The sequence below is a fragment of the Oncorhynchus keta genome, chromosome 32 (genome assembly GCF_023373465.1).
Source record: "Oncorhynchus keta strain PuntledgeMale-10-30-2019 chromosome 32, Oket_V2, whole genome shotgun sequence".
NCBI classification, from domain to species: Eukaryota; Metazoa; Chordata; class Actinopteri; order Salmoniformes; family Salmonidae; genus Oncorhynchus; species Oncorhynchus keta.
This window is the reverse complement of record NC_068452.1, coordinates 19754167-19772935: the sequence shown is the minus strand read 5'-3', so window position 1 is coordinate 19772935 and position 18769 is coordinate 19754167. Positions and strand designations below refer to the sequence as shown.

Below are 18769 nucleotides of genomic sequence, written 5' to 3'. Positions count from 1 at the left end.
GCACCAGAGAGGGAGGGAAGTGATTGTCATTTTTGACCTGTCACCGGGCCTGTATTGTGTTTCATAGGGAACCTGAGTGTGTATGTACTTCTGTGTGTGTATGGGTTGATACTTTGTGTGTATGAATGTGTGTATGAATCCACAAGTGTTGCATCATCGGTACAGTAGGCCAGCTGTGTGTGACTGCTGTATTGTCATTAGAGTGATACCCATCTGATTACATGGGCTGGTCACTTCCTGTCATACTGAGGGTCACACAGGGAAGGGATGGGTAAGCACACACACACACACAGACAGACCTATGCATCAGGGTTTCCGGTAAATAGCTGGCTTTTGGCTTTAATTTTTCTTTTGTTTTGCAATATAAATAGGAACGTCGATTTAATAAAATTGGCACCCGGCCAATTGTCCGGGGGAAGAAAAAAAATCGAATTGCGAAATAATGCAATTATGATGCTTTCAAATGCTTTTTGATATGATATGATGCTTTCAAAACATGGAACTTCAGGTCGGAAAGTCGGACCTCTAGAAAGAGGCCGAGTTCCAGACTTGGAATTCCCGAGTTGGATGACTGTTCAAAACTAGTTTCCCCAGTCGGAGCTAGTTTCTAATTTTATCCCCATCCCTCCCTCCCAGTGTTCCCAGTTGACTCGAACGCACTGAAGTCCGATATTTCCCAGTTGTTCTGAACGCGGCAATAAGCAGTGGAAGGCAGGCTTCATCAGCGTGTCACACACCACTTTGCAATGAGCTGGAAAAAATATACTTCATTGTTTGAAAGCTGAACGTTTTACTACATATTATGAGGCGTGTCTTACCTTGTTTTCAAAGTAGCCTAGACAACATCATGCAATTATTTTAAATTAACTTAAATGATCCAGTATCCAAAGGCACAATTTGAGTCATTAACAACCCATCCTAGCTGTTGCATATTAGATCTCCCCCTTTCTAAATGTCTTAACGGCTGTTTTCATCTTTCACATGAAACCGCTCGCATGCGCATGTTGTGTTTTCCCGCAAATTGCATTATGGAACGAACATTCGTGCGTATCCTTCTGCCTTGTGTGCATTGCTGCCATTTTATAATGTGAAGAAGGAATAGTATCAACATGTTAAGCTAAATGTTCTGATCTGTTTCACCAGACTCATTTGCTTTTTAACAAATTGACCTACTGGTTGTATGAATTTGGGATCTATCATCCCGCAACTGTCCCAGAATCTGTTTGGAATAGGCCATTTCTTTCTCAACAAACTGACCAATAGAATAGGTCAACTTTGTTTTTACTTTGGGGGATAGTACAGTCGTGGCAAAGTTTTGAGAATGACACAAATATTAATTTTCAAAGTCTGCTGCCTCAGTTTGTATGATGGCAATTTGCATATACTCCAGAATGTTATGAAGAGTGATCAGAGGAATTGCAATTCATTGCAAAGACCCTCTTTGCCATGCAAATGAACTGAATCCCCCAAAAACATTTCCACTGCATTTCAGCCCTGCCACAAAAGGACCAGCTGACATCATGTCAGTGACTCTCTCGTTAACACAGGTGTGAGTGTTGACGAGGACAAGGCTGGAGATCACTCTGTCATGCTGATTGAGTTCGAATAACAGACTGGAAGCTTCAAAAGGAGGGTGGTGCTTGGAATCATTGTTCTTCCTCTGTCAATCATGGTTAGCTGCAAGGAAACACGTGCCGTCATCGTAGCTTTGCACAAAAAGGGCATCACAGGCAAGGATATTGCTGCCAGTAAGATTGCACCTAAATCAACCATTTATCGGATCATCAAGAACTTCAAGGATAGCAGTTCAATTATTGTGAAGAAGGCTCCAGGGTGCCCAAGAAAGTCCATGAAGTGCCAGCTGCGGGATCGGGGCATCACCAGTACAGAGCTTCCTCAGGAATGGCAGCAGGCAGGTGTGAGTGCATCTGCATGCACAGTGAGACAAAGACTTTTGGAGGATGGCAGGGTGTCAAGAAGGGCAGCAAACCTGACCTTAATACCATTGAGAATTTGTGGTCAATCCTCAAGAGGCTGGTGGACAAACAAAATCCCACAAATTCTGACAAACTCGAAGCATTGATTATGCAACACTGGGCTGCCTTCAGTCAGGATGTGGCCCAGAAGTTCATTGACAGCATGCCAGGGTCGGATTGCAGAGGTCTTGAAAAAGTAGGGTCAACACTGCAAATATTGACTCTTTGCATCAACTTCATGTAATTGTCAATAAAAGCTTTTGACACCTTTTTATGAAATGCTTGTAATTATACTTCAGTATTCCATAGTAACATCTGACAAAAATATCTAAAGACACTGAAGCAGCAAACTTTGTGGAAATTAATATTTGTGTCGTTCTCAAAACTTTTGGCCACGACTGTAGATCACAATTCGTCAAGAAGGGGACTGTGCACGTCGTTGCATCCCCAACTTGCATGTTCTGTTTGTATGAATTACCATCTAAAATGGGATATCTGGCATTCTGACCAGGTTACGCTACCAATGCATATGGGTCCAGTCCATTGTCCAGTAGAATCAAATGTCCAGTAGAACTAAAAGGCTGCTGGTCAAATGTCCAGTGCCACGTTTTCCTAATGGAATCCCTGCTATGCATATACCATATATCCATGTGCATTAATACACACCCTCTCTGTTGTGCACACATCTCTTGGTGTGACCTTATAAGGCTATGTCAGCACATCCTGTGTGTATGGTCTCACTGCCCTGGCAACAGGAAGTCTCGCTCTCTCTATCTCTATATATATTTTTTTAAATTTCATTTGTGTCTAGTTATATGTACATGGCTCTCTCAATTACCCCGTATAGCCACGCTGTCGTTACTCATTGTGTTACCGTAAGGAAGCATTTCACTGTTCTTTTTTGACTCTTGGTGTGTGTGTGTTACGATTTACTATGACTATACAGTGTGGTCTTACCGGGTGTGATTGTGTGTTCCAGGTGCAGTACAAGGAGGAGTTTGAGAAGAACAAAGGGAAAGGTTTCAGTGCTGTGGCCGACACGCCAGAGATGCAGAGAATCAAGAAAACACAGGACCATATCAGCAACGTACGTCTATCTGTCAACACACACACACACCGTACCTATCACAGAACGGGATCAACAACCAGTCCATCTCTCTCCCCCTCCCCCTCCCTCTCAGGTTGTCTCAAATGGTACCCTGGTCAAAGTAGTCCACTATCGGGAACAGTGTGCCATTTGGGACTCAGCCCGACACTGCCCATCCACTTCATATTCTGAGTGGGTGCCAATCATCACAAGTGCCCAGCCTTTGTGTACTGGGGTATGCCTGAAAGGAGCCAGCACTGCAGATCACTCACTCACTCACTCACTCACTCACTCACTCACTCACACACATCACTTAAACAACACAATGTAACTCCGAGTCAATCACACTTCTGTGAAATCCCACTGTCCACTTAGGAAGCAACACTGATTGACAATAAATTTCACATGCTGTTGTGCAAATGGAATAGACAACAGGTGGAAATTATAGGCAATTAGCAAGACGCCCCCAATAAAGGAGTGGTTCTGCAGGTGGGGACCACAGACCACTTCTCAGTTCCTATGCTTCCTGGCTGATGTTTTGGTCACTTTTGAATGCTGGCGGTGCTTTCACTCTAGTGGTAGCATGAGACGGAGTCTACAACCCACACAAGTGGCTCAGGTAGTGCAGCTCATCCAGGATGGCACATCAATGCAAGCTGTGGCAAGAAGGTTTGCTGTGTCTGTCAGCGTAGTGTCCAGAGCATGGAGGCGCTACCAGGAGACAGGCCAGTACATCAGGAGACGTGGAGGAGGCTGTAAGAGGGCAACAACCCAGCAGCAGGACCGCTACCTCCGCCTCTGTGCAAGGAGGAGCAGGAGGAAGACTGCCAGAGCCCTGCAAAATGACCTCCAGCAGGCCACAAATGTGCATGTGTCTGCTCAAACGGTCAGAAACAGACTCCATGAGGGTGGTATGAGGGCCCGACGTCCACAGGAGGGGGTTGTGCTTACAGCCCAACACCGTGCAGGACGTTTTTCATTTGCCAGAGAACACCAAGATTGGCAAATTCGCCACTGGCGCCCTGTGCTCTTCACAGATGAAAGCCGGTTCACACTGAGCACATGTGACAGACGTGACCGTCTGGAGATGCCATGGAGAACGCATGCAACATCCTCCAGCATGACCAGTTTGGAGGTGGGTTAATCATGGTGTGGGGAGGCATTTCTTTTGGGGGCCGCACAGCCCTCCATGTGCTCGCCAGAGGTAGCCTGACTGCCATTAGGTACCGAGATGAGATCCTCAGACCCCTTGTGAGACCATATGCTGGAGCGGTTGGCCCTGGGTTCCTCCTAATGCAAGACAATGCTTGACCTCATGTGGCTGGAGTGTGTCAGCAGTTCCTGCAAGAGGAAGGCATTGATGCTATGGACCGGCCCGCCCGTTCCCCAGACCTGAATCCAATTGAGCACATCTGGGACATCATGTCTCGCTCCATCCACCAACGCCACGTTGCACCACAGACTGTTCAGGAGTTGGCGGATGCTTTAGTCCAGGTCTGGGAGGAGATCCCTCAGGAGACTATCCGCCACCTCATCAGGAGCATGCCCAGGCGTTGTAGGGAGGTCATACAGGCACGTGGAGGGCTTGGGAGAGACGAAGGTCGAAAGCCATGCGTCCTCCGAAACACAAACCAACCAAGCCACATAGCTTCTTCACACAGCGCCCATCCAACCTGGAAGCCAGCCACACCAATGTGTCGGAGGAAACACCGTGCACCTGGCGACCTGGTTAGCGTGCACTGCGCCCGGCCAGTTACAGGAGTCGCTAATGCGCGATGAGACAAGGATATCCCTACTGGCCAAACCCTCCCTAACCCGGACGCCGCTAGGCCAATTGTGCGTCGCCCCATGGACCTCCTGGTCGCGGCCGGTTACGGCAGAGCCTGGGCTCGAACCCAGAGGGCTCGAACGCTGCGATGCAGCAGACCACTGCGCCACCCGGGAGGCCTTTACGGGGGCATTGTCATGCTGAATCAGGAAAGGGCCTTCCCCAAACTGTTGCCACAAAGTTGGAAGCACAGAATCGTCTAGAATGTTATTGTATGCAGTAGCGTTACGATTTCCCTTCACTGGAACTAAGGGGCCCGAACCATGAAAACAGCCCCAGACCGTTAGTCCTTCTCCACCAAACTTGACAATTGACACTATATGTTCGGGCAGGTAGGTGAGATTCATCACTCCAGAGAAGGCGTTTCCACTGCTCTAGAGTAATGGCACTATTGCGCATGGTGTCAGCAATGGGTGTGGCTGAAATAGTGTGTCCTTACCACTCTATTGATGTGCAGATTGTCTCTCAGTCCAGAAGTACAGTGTATCTATCTAGGCTGAGTGAAGCCTGGGCACGGGGTTACGTTACTACCTCCCTCTGTGATCCTCTGTTGCAGAAGGCCGCTGCCCAGGGCCTTGCTTGCGCTGGCAGACCAAGGACACACCCCCTGACATCACAGCACACAGCTGCCCTGCTCGGTCTTCTCTAATGACTTAATGAGTGTGTGGAGGGTGATGGTTAATTACTGCTTTCCTACATGGAACAGATTCTGTGTGTCACACACATCAACACTTCTACAACCCCAGGCAAATGCAGCGAGAAGAGAAACACCATGGCGTGTTTTGAGAAGTCCGTAGCAACCGTCCCAGCTGTTAAGAGTATGTGTGGACAGACCAAGCCAAGGGGCGCGGTTGATTATCTCAGTCTTTCTCTCCCTCCTCCTTTTCCCCAACTTTCTCTCCCTCCTCCTTTCCCCCACTTTCTGTCCCACCTCGGCTGCACACACGCTCAGTAGTCCGGCGAGAGACGGACATGTCAGCCTGTCCAGCTACCTTTGAAATGTGAGATTTCCAACTCCAGCCCCCTCTCGTTCGCAGCGGTCTGTCTGGACTTGTCTTTCTAGTCCCTCTTTCTCTCTCTCTCTTTCTCTCTCTTTCTTTCTTTCTTTCTTCTTCTTATCTCTCTGTCATATGACTCTAATTGACATTTATTTTATTTTGAACTTTTATTTGTTTTCCTCCATCCCTCTCTTTCCCTTCCTTCCTACCTCCTTTTACTTTCTCCTGATTCATGTAGTGAAGGTTAAGAGGGGTGGGGGCTCTTTTGTGTCCTGGACTGGGTCTGGCAAGGGCTGGGCTCTTCCTGTTCAGCCTCACGCACTCACACGCCATCTGTGAGCGACCTTCGCCTTCCAGACAAACAGAAGTCAAGTCAGACGCGCCTCTCTCGCATAGCATATTGAAACACATTGCTCGCTCTGTCTCTCCGTCGCCAAACGCAATGTCCTCGCTCACACGTAACACTGGCATCTACTCCAGTCAGTCTGTGAATACACTCTTCTCTAACACCCTGAACACACAGGCCTCTTTCACCCAGCCGGGAGGGAGGGAGGGAGGGGGCAGAATCTAGGCTGTGTGTGTGTCAGTTTTATCAGTCAGTCAGGCTGGGAACGTGAGTAGGGCTCTTATGCTGCAGTAACGGATCTGTCTCGGGTTTTATGGGCTGGTGGTCATTTGGAGATGAATGCTGTCCTTGTCTCTCTCTGTGATGTTGGCTGGGTTATTATGTTAGGGCTGGTGTTGATGCCGCTTTGATTTACCTGAATAAACAAGGAGCCATTCTCACCCACTTGCTTTGGGTCTCTCTCGTGTTCGTTCCTCATGTGTCAGCGAGGGTTGTTAGGCAGCGCTGAGGTCACCCAACTTCCTGGCTGCGATGTCATTTCCTCTGTGTCAGCAGCCCTATTGTAGAAAAACAGCAGCGTGTAGCCTAGCACTGTAGCGCCCCCACCTATTACACACAGCCTGCCTGCCTGCCTGGGGAGGGATCTGGAGACACCTACTGGACACAACAGGAACTGTATTTTATTTTGCTTCTCTAACTGGCTATCTGCTGGACTGAAGAGTCGACAGGATGCAATCGGGGTTTTCTTATCAAACAAAGCAGCGCCATACATGATATCTGGGTGATATATCTAGTCACTCTATGAGCGAAGTGTCACAATGAGAGTATAAAGTGTCTTATTTTCGCACGTGTGTTTTGTCTGTACAGATTAAGTACCATGAGGAGTTTGAGAAGAACAGGATGGGAGGAGAAATCCCATCTCCCCAGCCCAACAGCCCCAATCCAGGTACACTGAGACACACACACACACACACACACACACACACACACACACACACACTATGACTATGCGTTTATTAAAAATTCACTATGCCATTTTCTTGGTCGCTAAAATTCGAATAGTTTGCCTCATTCCACAAGCAAGTAGTGTTGAATCATTGTACCATCTAAAATATATTTTTCACAACAAAGAATATTGTGTTTTCAGCTCGACAGAATAACGGGAAGCATAGAAATAGCGCACATAGAACAGATCATCCACTTAGACTTGCTTTTAATGAGAATGACAAATCTATAACTCACATGTTGTTATGAATTCTGTTACATTTTGCTGTTTTAACACCAGTGAGTAGACAAATGGTTACATTATCCCTGGTCATAAAATGTGTTTGATCTTTCTGCTCTGTGGACAGCTCCTGTTTTCAGCACACTATGATTGTGAGCCAGTGGTTAACCTGTGCATTCACTGTGTACATGTTATCACCTTTCAATATCACAAACATAGTCATTGTTATAATTAACTGAAAGGCGCCAATAGTTAACTGAAAGGCGCTAAATGATGGCTGCAAGTTTTGACTTGCTCAGCTGTGGAATTCAGAGCCCTGGGGCTGACCAATAGGATGCCAGTTAGATAGAGGGGAATACAGCAGGAGGAGATGAGAGACAGGTGGGGTTGTTTTCAGAGTGCCAGGGACTGGGGGATCCGTTTGTCAGACTGAATAGCCAGAAATGTCTATCTTTCACTCTGATTCAATCATTCAATCTCTCCCTCTCTCACATTACTCTCTCCTTCTCTCTCGCTCTCTCTCCTCTCCCCTTCTCCCCTCTCTCACATTACTCTCCTCTCTCTCTCTCTCTCCTTCCCTCTCTCACATTACTCTCTCCTTCTCGCTCTCTCTCTCTCTCCTCCCCCCTCCTTCCTTCTCTCTCTCTCCTCCCCCCTCCCCTCTCTCACCAGTGTTCCAGCAGCAGCTTCCCCACCAGCCCCCTGCTGCATCTAAGAACTACAACTATGAGCCGGCTGCGGCTCCTGGACCAGTCCGCCAGGCGGCCGCCGCCCCCCTCCCAGCTCCGGGGTGAGGCAGAGAGACCCTCCTCACTACTGTGTTAGGGTCTGTCCCAAACGGCACCCGATTCCCTACTTTAAAGCACTGCTTTTGACCAGGGCCCATTGGGGTCTGGTCAAATGTAGTGCACTATATAGGGAATAGGGTTTCATTTGGGACGCACTGTTCTCTCCATTTGGGATGCACTGCTCTCTCTGCACGGTCTGTTCTCTCCACTGTGCCTGGCAGTATCCACATGACCCGCCCTTGTAGCTTTGTCTCGTTAGCAGAGACTCTTACTGTCTCTGTTGAATGTGGTGTTCTCTTTCTCTCCCTTCCCTCCTATTCCCTTTACCCCCCCACCTCCCTCTTTCTGTGTGTAGAAGCGGTACCAGGCGGTGTATGACTATGCTGCAGCCGACGAGGACGAGGTGGGCTTCCTGGAGGGAGACGTGATCGTAGACGCGCAGGTGATCGACGAGGGCTGGATGTACGGCCGTGTGGAGCGCACTGGCCAGCAGGGCATGCTGCCTGCTAACTATGTAGAGGCCATCTGATCTGAGAAAGAGGGAGTTGGGGGGCGGGGGGTGAGAGAAGCAAGTGAAAAGCCCAGTGCCATCTCATCTTAATGCCGCTTTCTATTTCTTTCACTCATTCTCTGATCTGTCCTGTAAGACCCCCTCTTCCTCCCCCATCTCTCCTTTCAACCTCCCCCGGTATACCCCTGGTCTGCTTTCCTCCAACGACAGACTCCCTCCCTCTGTCTGAATGTCTCTGTCTGTCTGCCTTGTCTGTCTCTGTCTGTGCTGTCGTCTGTCTGCCGGTCTCTGTCCCAATTCTTCGGTCCACTAAAAGCGCTGTCCCAAGTGGAATTTAAGTCTTACAGAAGTATCATACCTCCATCTTACAGGCTATACACACACGTCAGGGGTCATACAGTGTATGACCACTATCCTAGCTACAGCACTTCATATTCCAGCAAACTATGATGCAAAAACGATATGAACCCTTCCCCCCACCTCGTCAATCAAGTTGCCATGACAGCAGAGAACTGAGGCCAATGTGGTCACGAGAATGTGGGTGTGGCATCTTCAGAAGGTTTTGTTCTTTTCTTCTTTCTTTTTTTCTTCCATTTTTGAAACTGTCTGAAATTGGCCTGACTGGAAGCTCAGTGAAGAATATTACTGTATCTGGGCAGTTAGAACTAAGCTTGAATATTTGACTTGTGTACATTCCATTAACCTATCAATACCCCATTGTTGTCGCATCAGCCAGTCAGTGAGCAGTATCAGTCTTACCAGAGAGGTCTTATATATTTCTATTACCACACGTGCGCATTTATCAATATTACTTATCTGTTCCCTCACCTGTCTTACCCTGTCCTGCACTGCATTGTGGGTATTGTTCTGAAACTAAACTGGAATCCTATCTTAACTGAAGAACACCTCCTGCCCATGCCTTGTACCTCAAGTTCAGGCATTTGAAGTACAGGAGGGATCAGGGACGAGTTAGTTAGGGGACGTGGTTACAATCATCTTACAATCATGTCATCACCTCAGTCAGTGAGTGTGAAGATATTCCTCATTCTTGCTGTCTCCCGCCCGCAGACTCAAATGCCTTCCGACAGTCTTACAGAAAGATGAGTGACGTGATGGTGGTTATGGTTGGAGTGGGGGGGTTTGGGGAGGAGAGAGGGGGCGGGGATCAGGCCCTGCCCCCTATTCCAAGATGACCAACATCCGAGTTGATAGATCGTAAGCGCGAAGGTCAAACGCAAATCTCAAAACAATTCTGTATTGTCCATTTTTTTTTTTCTCATTTGTTTTGGTTGTTTAACATTCCAATCCTCATGAGAAGTGTGGAACTGAGGTCAGAAATCCAGGCTGTGGTAAATGTTATTGTTTCTACGTCATATCATGCTGTTTTTATTTTCCTTTTGCTTTTTTTTTTGGTATTGTAAGAGGCTTATTCTAAAAATGTCAATGTATCAAATACATTTCAGAAATAAAACGGCAACTCGATTTATGAACCAATAAAGCACGCTAGTTTGTCTAGACGTGTGCATATGCTGAGTTAGCAATCCCACAGATTTAGATCCATGGGGTAAATCAAGCATCAACCTCCTGGGTTATGTAATTGCCTGATAATCGTCAAGCCAATTTTCCTGTTTTATTGTGCCAACTCGTGACTGGTCTATCTCACCCAGTTCTCTTGTCCTTGAAACTCTTGAGAAGTGGACAGCAATGTTCTGGAGTGCCACTGGCTCATGAATATTCACATGCTCATTAATGAGCAGTTGTCATGGCTCATAGTAACATTAGGCCCCGCCCTCTCGCCTGCGTTATAGATATTTCTGACAGTCTATGGGTCGGACATTCCCTACCAAATATAGTGGCAAACCTGTGTTCCTTTGTTGGCACGGGAAAATCTGAGAAATGTTATGCAACAATGACTTAATTAAACTTTCGTAGTGGTAGCTACGAGATCCGTCTGGCTGTCCCATCGTGGGCAGATAATTCCAGTGACGACGATCGTTGTACATTCCATGTCCTACGGGACCGCGTGAGGCTTGGAGAGGGACGTGGTTTCAGTCGAGGTGAACTCTTTCTCCTCCTGGACCTCTGTTACTTCTCTCTTTGCCACCCTACTGTTTATTTCTCTTCACTGTGACAGGTCACAGACGAGGAGGGGAGGGGGGACGACAACATGGGATTAAAAATCATGTTCAGCTTTATGAAAACAATACGCTCACCACGTAGTTTGATGATATTGTACAGTTGTTTTAGGTTATAGGTCATGGGGCTGGGCAAGGGGCTTTGCCTGTAGACTAAAGATGTAGTGTGGAATGATTTGATTTAATGAGGTGAGGGGCTGTATGAAGGGTAAACGGTACCCACTTTAATACCAGTGTGGTGGAACGTGTTGGACAATAATTCTGGCTTCAACTTTTATAATGCTATGTTTTAAATTGAACTAGAATGAACACAACACACACCTCAACCTGACTAGATAATCAGATTGCCATGCAGATGAAAAGGTAAGTCTAGGCCTGCATTTATAGCATCCAAGACCTCTCTACTTGACAACTGGACATTTTTAAACTCTCACATTGTATGAAGGGCAGTTTTGGGCCCGAGCTATTGAAGTCTCGTTGCTTTGCTTCAGTAACCGAATAAAGAGTGAGGAGGCGGTTTGGCTTGAAGTGAATGGAGTGTTCTTGGAGTTTGTATGAATTTGAATTGCCTTGCACAGTATCTGCAGTCAATGCCTCTCAAAAGAAAATTGCCTTGGCTACTTGGAGGCTTTGGTGTGTTTTTACAGATGGGGGATGAACCAAGCCCACGTTGGCTGCCGCAGCTTTCCTTCGAGGTGATGTGGATTTGTTTTAGTTGTTTTAGGTAGATTTAGGAGGGAGGTGAATGACTGTGATCGTTGATTGGTGGGAAACAAATCCAAAGTGGCCAACGACAAGATAATGGTGTTTTTGTGTGACTGGAGTGATGATAGACCACAGTGGCAAGGCATGGACATGTACTGTACCATGTTATAGTCTGTATTGGGTTGGATGGGGCTAGGGGAGAGAGAGATGCTGTTAACACATACTACTATACCCCCCCCCAAACCTGAGAGAGGGGGTGCAAGGTAAGACTTTGAATCTGCCAGGAGACCAATATGCTCCTCTGCTTTGGTATCACTCCTAAACTCTGCTGTATCACATATCATATCATCACCTTGTTCTCCTCCCCCAATGTATATGGTCCTATCAGTCCTATGGCCAAGAGTCCTCAAACCTTCTTCCCCAATTATAGACTCCTATGTCCTATGCTTCTGATGAATCAATCCTTCCCTGCTTTTGTATGATACTGGTATATAAATCGCATCAACCAAACACTGACCTAGCATTCAGACCGATGTTGTGCATTCCATCAAAAAAAATGATTTTGTTTTGATAGCATTTTTGTTATTACTACTTTTTAACATGCATATATTGACATTCTTTAAAAAAAAACAGACTCCAGTTTTAATTTAAAGACCTGAGAAAAGCATAATGTTGCCCTGTTACAGCACTTCGAATTGTACTTAAACATTCTACAGATTCAATAAAATGTCATTTTTACTCAGCGTCCAGTATTATTTGCTTCCTTCGGTGTAAAATGCTTCCTCATTCGATGTGAATGCTTCCTCATTCGGTGTGATTACTTGGCTATATGACTACGAGTTTGCTGAACGCAGATTGCATGTATTAAACGTATATGGGACTGGGCCCTTGGAAAAAATAAATGTCCCTTGTTTTACGCTACTTCACACCCTGGTTTTAATGTCTACGGGTATGCTTCCACGCGGGAAATATTATACAACGTATCTGACGGGAGGGGTTTCATGTAGGGAAGCGATTATTCTGGTCCGGCTATTTTCGGAATCCGCCGATCTGCGCCGGTGTTGAGGCTGCCTATTTCGTCGTCGTGTATTCTAGCGATACATCAGCATCCTCCGTTTTTCTGGCATTCTCATCATGTTGGACATTTTAGTGTTGATGTTTTTCGCCATCATGGGACTCGTTTTCCTATCCTACATCATTTACATGTTATGATGTGTGTCCGGATTTTGGTCCCAGCCGGTGGACGGGCCGGGGATATGGCGAGCCTCTCCTGCATCCGCGGTACCCATCGCTGACAATGGTAAACAGCGCACACAGATTAAAACCTTTTTATACTAAGAATTCTGTATTGCAAGAAGTCGGCCTCTAATGCTCTGTAGTTATTGAATTATAGATTTAACATTGAGAAGATAATTGAATCTTTCGTTTGTGTGTGTGTGTGTGTATATTTAATATATATAAAACATTGATGGGCAAATAGTAATATTTGAGAATAAAACCAGTGTTTCTAGTTCAGTGTTATACGGAAATATTAGTTCATACTGTTATAATTCTTTCCACCGGTATTTGTCTTTCACTTATGTAGCCATATTAATGGGTATTAAGGTGCTGTGAACTCCCTTTACCACGTGTCCCTTAGGATATAAATAAAAGGAAAGCGTAACACAGACGGGGAGCATAATAAATGTGACATCTGTGCATCCTGCTGCATTTCTGTTCCAGGGAGGAGAAGGGGGGGCTTTACTGCCACTGGGGGAAATGAAGACGCCCATCAGAGGGGAAGACCTTGTAGGACAGAGACTGGCAGCTGGTGGACACGTCCCCCTCTCTGTTGGTCTCTGTAGATTCAGCCAACCTACTATGATGACCCGCTGGAGGTCGGGTCTCCTGTACCCTAGTGGGCTCCAATTGGCAACCCCTGTACCCTACTGACTCTTCTAAAATTATTATCTGTGTGTAATATGAGTTAGTAAAGGTGTCAACTTAGTAAGGATGTAACGCTATAAGGAGTAAGGTTGTATTGCAGTAGTATTGTTTGTACCTATTTGACGACACTGTGAGGGTTAACACTAACCCCCAAACTGTGCAATGTACAATTTCTCCATGTTAAGTGCATGGTTTTGTGTGTTAGGCTGTATAAATAAGTCCAAATGAACTTGGATGGCTATTATCCTCTTAGTCATAGTGGTTTTCTATGAACAGGCTGAGATGCTCTTGATTGACCTCTACTTGATGTCTTGAAACAGGAATATATCCTCTCTGCCCTTTTTTTTTTTTTACAATCAGTGAACCTAGCGGCCAGGGGGTTGTGTTAATACAATAGCTGTTCGCAACAGTCACACAGACAGATTTATATTGACATGTCAGTACTAACAAGAAATGTATACATTAAAAGTATTGATAAGAATAGTGTTCGGGGGGAGAGATTGTCTTGGGTCTGAGCTAAACTGTTTGTCAGGAGCTCTGTTGTCCTGGAAGAGAGGTATTCCATCTAATTGTTGCATTAAATTGATAGGATCCGGATGTAACTCACATATCATCACTGTTGTCACTGTAATCATTGAATGACTGATTTATCTGAACGGTATTGATAACAGTCGAGTCGTCCACACACAAAGCATGTTTTTATCCCTCAGATTCATCACTGCAGTTTGTTTTTCTCTCACAAACATACGTGTTATATTTATCAGAGCCAAGGCAAATGGCGATGGTTTTGTGTTAAGCCATTAAAGATTTGTACACGAAAACCTGGCTAGCTTTATTTCACTTCAAAATGTGTGAATGTGCATAGGTGTTCAAGAGGGAGTGAATCATTTCTAGCTTCTACATTTTGAAGGTTTGAGTACTGAAGAAACAAGATTGCAAGCCAGCTGGACCTCGTGTCAAATTGCTTCATGTTGACATAAGAGGGGATGTATGCACGCATACAGTGCACAAAACCCCATTTTTGCCCTCAAAACGGCTTCGATTCGTCAGGGCAAGAACTCAACAATGTGTAGAATGCGTTCCACAGGGATGCTGGCCCATGTTGACTCCAAATCTTCCCGCAGTTGTCGAGTTGGCTGGATGTCGTTTGGGTTGTGGAACATTCTTGACACACATGGGAAGCTGTTGAGAGTGAAAAACCCAGCAGCGTTGCAGTTCTTGACACAGAAATGCCTGTCACCTACTGTACCCCATTCAAAGGCACTTCAATCCCGTGCATTTGCCCCAGGTCTGTTCAGTTCTAGGGTTATTTGAAGTGATGTTTTTAGAAGAAGTATTTCAAAATATTTTCAAATCATAGGCTATTTAAAGGAAATGTTAAAAAATATTTTCAAACACTTCTATAGAAGTAGTTAATTTAATGCAAGGCTGCCGAATCATCTGCCGAAATTGTTGCCACCCCTATTACTAGCCTGTTCAACCTCTCTTTCGTGTCGTCTGAGATTCCCAAAGATTGGAAAGCAGCTGCGGTCATCCCCCTCTTCAAAGGGGGGGACACTCTAGACCCAAACTGCTTCAGACCTATATCTATCCTACCCTGTCTTTCTACGGTCTTCGAAAGCCAAATCAACAAACAGATTACCGACCATTTCGAATCCCACCATACCTTCTCCGCTATGCAATCTGGTTTCAGAGCTGGTCATGGGTGAGTGCACCTCAGCCACGCTCAAGGTCCTAAACGATATCTTAACCGCCATCGATAAGAAACATTACCGTGCAGCCGTATTCATTGATCTGGCCAAAGCTTTCGACTCTGTCAATCACCACATCCTCATCAGCAGACTCGACAGCCTTAGTTTCTCAAATGATTGCCTCGTCTGGTTCACCAACTACTTCTCTGAGAGTTCAGTGTGTCAAATCGGAGGGTCTGCTGTCCAGACCTCTTGCAGTCTTTATGGGGGTGCCACAGGGTTCAAATCTTGGACCGACTCTCTTCTCTATATACATCAATGATGTTGCTCTTGCTGCTGGTGAGTCTCTGATCCACCTCTACGCAGACGACACCATTCAGTATACTTCTGGCCCTTCTTTGGACACTGTGTTAACAACCCTCCAGGCAAGCTTCAATGCCATACAACTCTCCTTCCGTGGCCTCCAATTGATCTTAAATACAAGTAAAACTAAATGCATGCTCTTCAACCGATTGCTGCCTGCACCTGCCCGCCTGTCCAACATCACTAGTCTGAACGGCTCTGACTTAAAATACGTGGAAAACTACAAATACCTGGGTGTCTGGTTAGACTGTAAACTCTCCTTCCAGACCCACATCAAACATCTCCAATCCAAAGTTAAATCTAGAATTGGCTTCCTATTTTGCAACAAAGCATCCTTCACTCATGCTGCCAAACATACCCTTGTAAAACTGACCATCCTACCAATCCTTGACTTCGGCGATGTCATTTACAAAATGGCCTCCATACCCTACTCAATAAATTGGATGCAGTCTATCACAGTGCCATCCGTTTTGTCACCAAAGCCCCATATACTACCCACCATTGCTACCTGTACGCTCTTGTTGGCTGGCACTCGCTTCATACTCGTCGCCAAACCCACTGGCTCAATGTCATCTACAAGACCCTGCTAGGTAAAGTCCCCCCTTATCTCAGCTCGCTGGTCACCATAGCATCACCCACCTGTAGCACGCGCTCCAGCAGGTATATCTCTGGTCACCCCCAAAACCAATTATTTCTTTGGCCGCCTCTCCTTCCAGTTCTCTGTGAACTATAAAAATCTCTGAAACTGGAAACACTTATCTCCCTCACTAGCTTCAAGCACCAGCTGTCAGAGCAGCTCACATATTACTGCACCTGTACATAGCCCACCTATAATTTAGCCCAAACAACTACCTCTTTCCCTACTGTATTTATTTGATTTATTTTGCTCCTTTGCACCCCATTATTTTTATCTCTACTTTGCACATTCTTCCACTGCAAATGTACCATTCCAGTGTTTTACTGGCTATATTGTATTTACTTTGCCACCATGGCCTTTAAATTTTTTTTTTATCCCCTTTACCTCCCTTATCTCACCTCATTTGCTCACATCGTATATAGACTTGTTTCTACTGTATGATTGACTGTATGTTTGTTTTACTCCATGTGTAACTCTGTGTCGAACTGCTTTGCTTTATCTTGGCCAGGTCGCAATTGCAAATGAGAACTTGTTCTCAACTTGCCTACCTGGTTAAATAAAGGTTAAATAAATGAACAGAACATTCTCAAATACACAGCACATATGTATTTAAATAACAAATCCTTACATGCACATGTATTTGAACCCTGGTCTGATACCCATCTAGATATCCCTGATATCTGGTGTTGATGGTCTCTCTGTGACGACATGGCAGCTAAAACAGAGGTACAGGGGTGTACCTCAAACGGCACCGTAATTCCCTTCATTGTCGTGCACTACTTTTTAATAGGGTGACACTTGGGACGCACCCACAGACGAGCTCAAAGGCAGAATGACGTACAAGTCAGTGCTAGCTGCAGCTTGTACCTGCTGTGGCTTGGAACTAACTAGCTGTCTGAGAGAAGGTTGGAATCCTAATCAACCCATGTTGTTTGAAGTGTTTTCTTTCTTTATTTTGATCTAATTCACTAGCAGCATATTTTATCAGCTCACTAAGTGATCTTGCATTGCTCATATATGTATCTACTGTTTTCTATACTATTCTACTGTATCTTAGTCAGTTCCGCTCTGACATCGCTCGTCCATATGTATATAGTCTTAATTCATTCCTACTTAGAATTGTGTGGGTTGGGTGTTTGTCATTTGTTCGATATTTCTGCACTGTCGGAGCTAGAAGTACAAGCATTTCGCTACACCCGCAATAACATCTGCTAATCACATGTATGTGACCAATAAAATTTCATTTGATTTGAAAATAGCTGTGCAGCGAAGCTCCCCATTCAACCTGACAGAGCTTGAGAGGATCTGCAGAGAAGAATGGGAGAAACTCTCCAAATACAGGTGTGCCAAGCTTGTAGCGTCATACCCAAGAAGACTCGACGCTGTAATCGCTGCCAAATATGCTTCAACAAAGTACTGAGTAAAAGGTCTGAATACTTGCGTAAATGTGTTATCAATGTTTTATTTTTGTATAAATTTGCACATGTCTAAACCTGTCTTTGCTTCAACATTATGGGGTATTGTGTGTCGGTTGATGAGGGGAAAAACAACTTCATCCATTTTAGATCGAGGCTGCAATGTAACAAAATGTGTAAAAAGTCCAGGGGTTTGAATACTTTCCGAATGCACTGTATATCAAAGATGGTGAATAAATGAAGATGTTGCATAAATGTTTTTTTTCCCCAATGAAAGAAATGGTCAAGGTTCCTGTCTGTGTAAGTATGCGTTCCCTCTTTTGAGTGAGCTGTGCTCTGACATGGGAAAGCATGCTCAAGATGGTCACGTGAGAGAGAGAATGCCCACTTACGCAGACAGGAACCATGACAATTTTCTTCAATGGGAAACTGCCCAATAACAGCTATCTCTGGTCTACTTATTTCTAATGTGTGAAGCCTCAGAGGGTATTCAACCTTAAGGGCCAATCCAAGGAAATGTAAACGTCTTTGCAATATAAGCTAACAAAACACACTGATCAGTGGAGTAAAGAGGCTAACAATCTATAATGCTCCCTTTCTTCTGCACAGTTCTCTCACAGTGAGAAACAAACAATAGGATTACCATAGTGTGTCTCAACACGGCCTCCTGTGTGAACAGCATCCAAAGAACAGAGTCAGTTGGTGTGATATACACAGTGTACAAAACATTAGGAACACCCGCTCTTTCCATGACAGACTGACCAGGTGAATCCAGATGAAAGCTACGATCCCTTATTGATGTGACCTGTTAAATCCACCTCGATCAGTGTAGATTTAGTGGAGGAGACCGGTTAAATCATTCTTTTTAAGCCTTGAGACAAATTTTGTATTGTGTGTCATTCAGAGGGTGAATGGGCAAGACAAAATATTTAAATGCCTTTGAACGGGGTATGGTAGTAGGTTTGAGTGTGTCAAACCCAACGTTGCTGGGTTTTTCACGCTCAACAGTTTCAAAATCAAAATCAAATCAAATTTTATTTGTCACATACACATGGTTAGCAGATGTTAATGCGAGTGTAGCGAAATGCTTGTGCTTCTAGTTCCGACAATGCAGTGATAACCAACAAGTAATCTAACT

The 18769-nt window shown here is 45.3% G+C and overlaps 1 protein-coding gene across 2 annotated transcripts in view; it reads left to right on the top strand.

Moving 5' to 3' along the window:
• Nucleotides 1–12337, top strand: part of LOC118365237 (LIM and SH3 domain protein 1-like) — a 40686-nt gene extending 28349 nt beyond the window's left edge. The window contains exons 4-8 of one of the 2 annotated variants that reach the window (XM_052490836.1): nt 2956–3063; nt 7103–7181; nt 8133–8250; nt 8286; nt 8604–12337. In XM_052490836.1, coding sequence (XP_052346796.1) covers nt 2956–3063; nt 7103–7181; nt 8133–8250; nt 8286; nt 8604–8777 — 480 coding nt within the window. In that variant the 3' untranslated portion in view covers nt 8778–12337. The remainder of the gene's footprint in view (nt 1–2955; nt 3064–7102; nt 7182–8132; nt 8251–8285; nt 8287–8603) is intronic. The other variant, XM_035747284.2, reaches the window with a different exon arrangement.
• The last annotated feature ends 6432 nt before the right edge of the window (nt 12338–18769 follow it).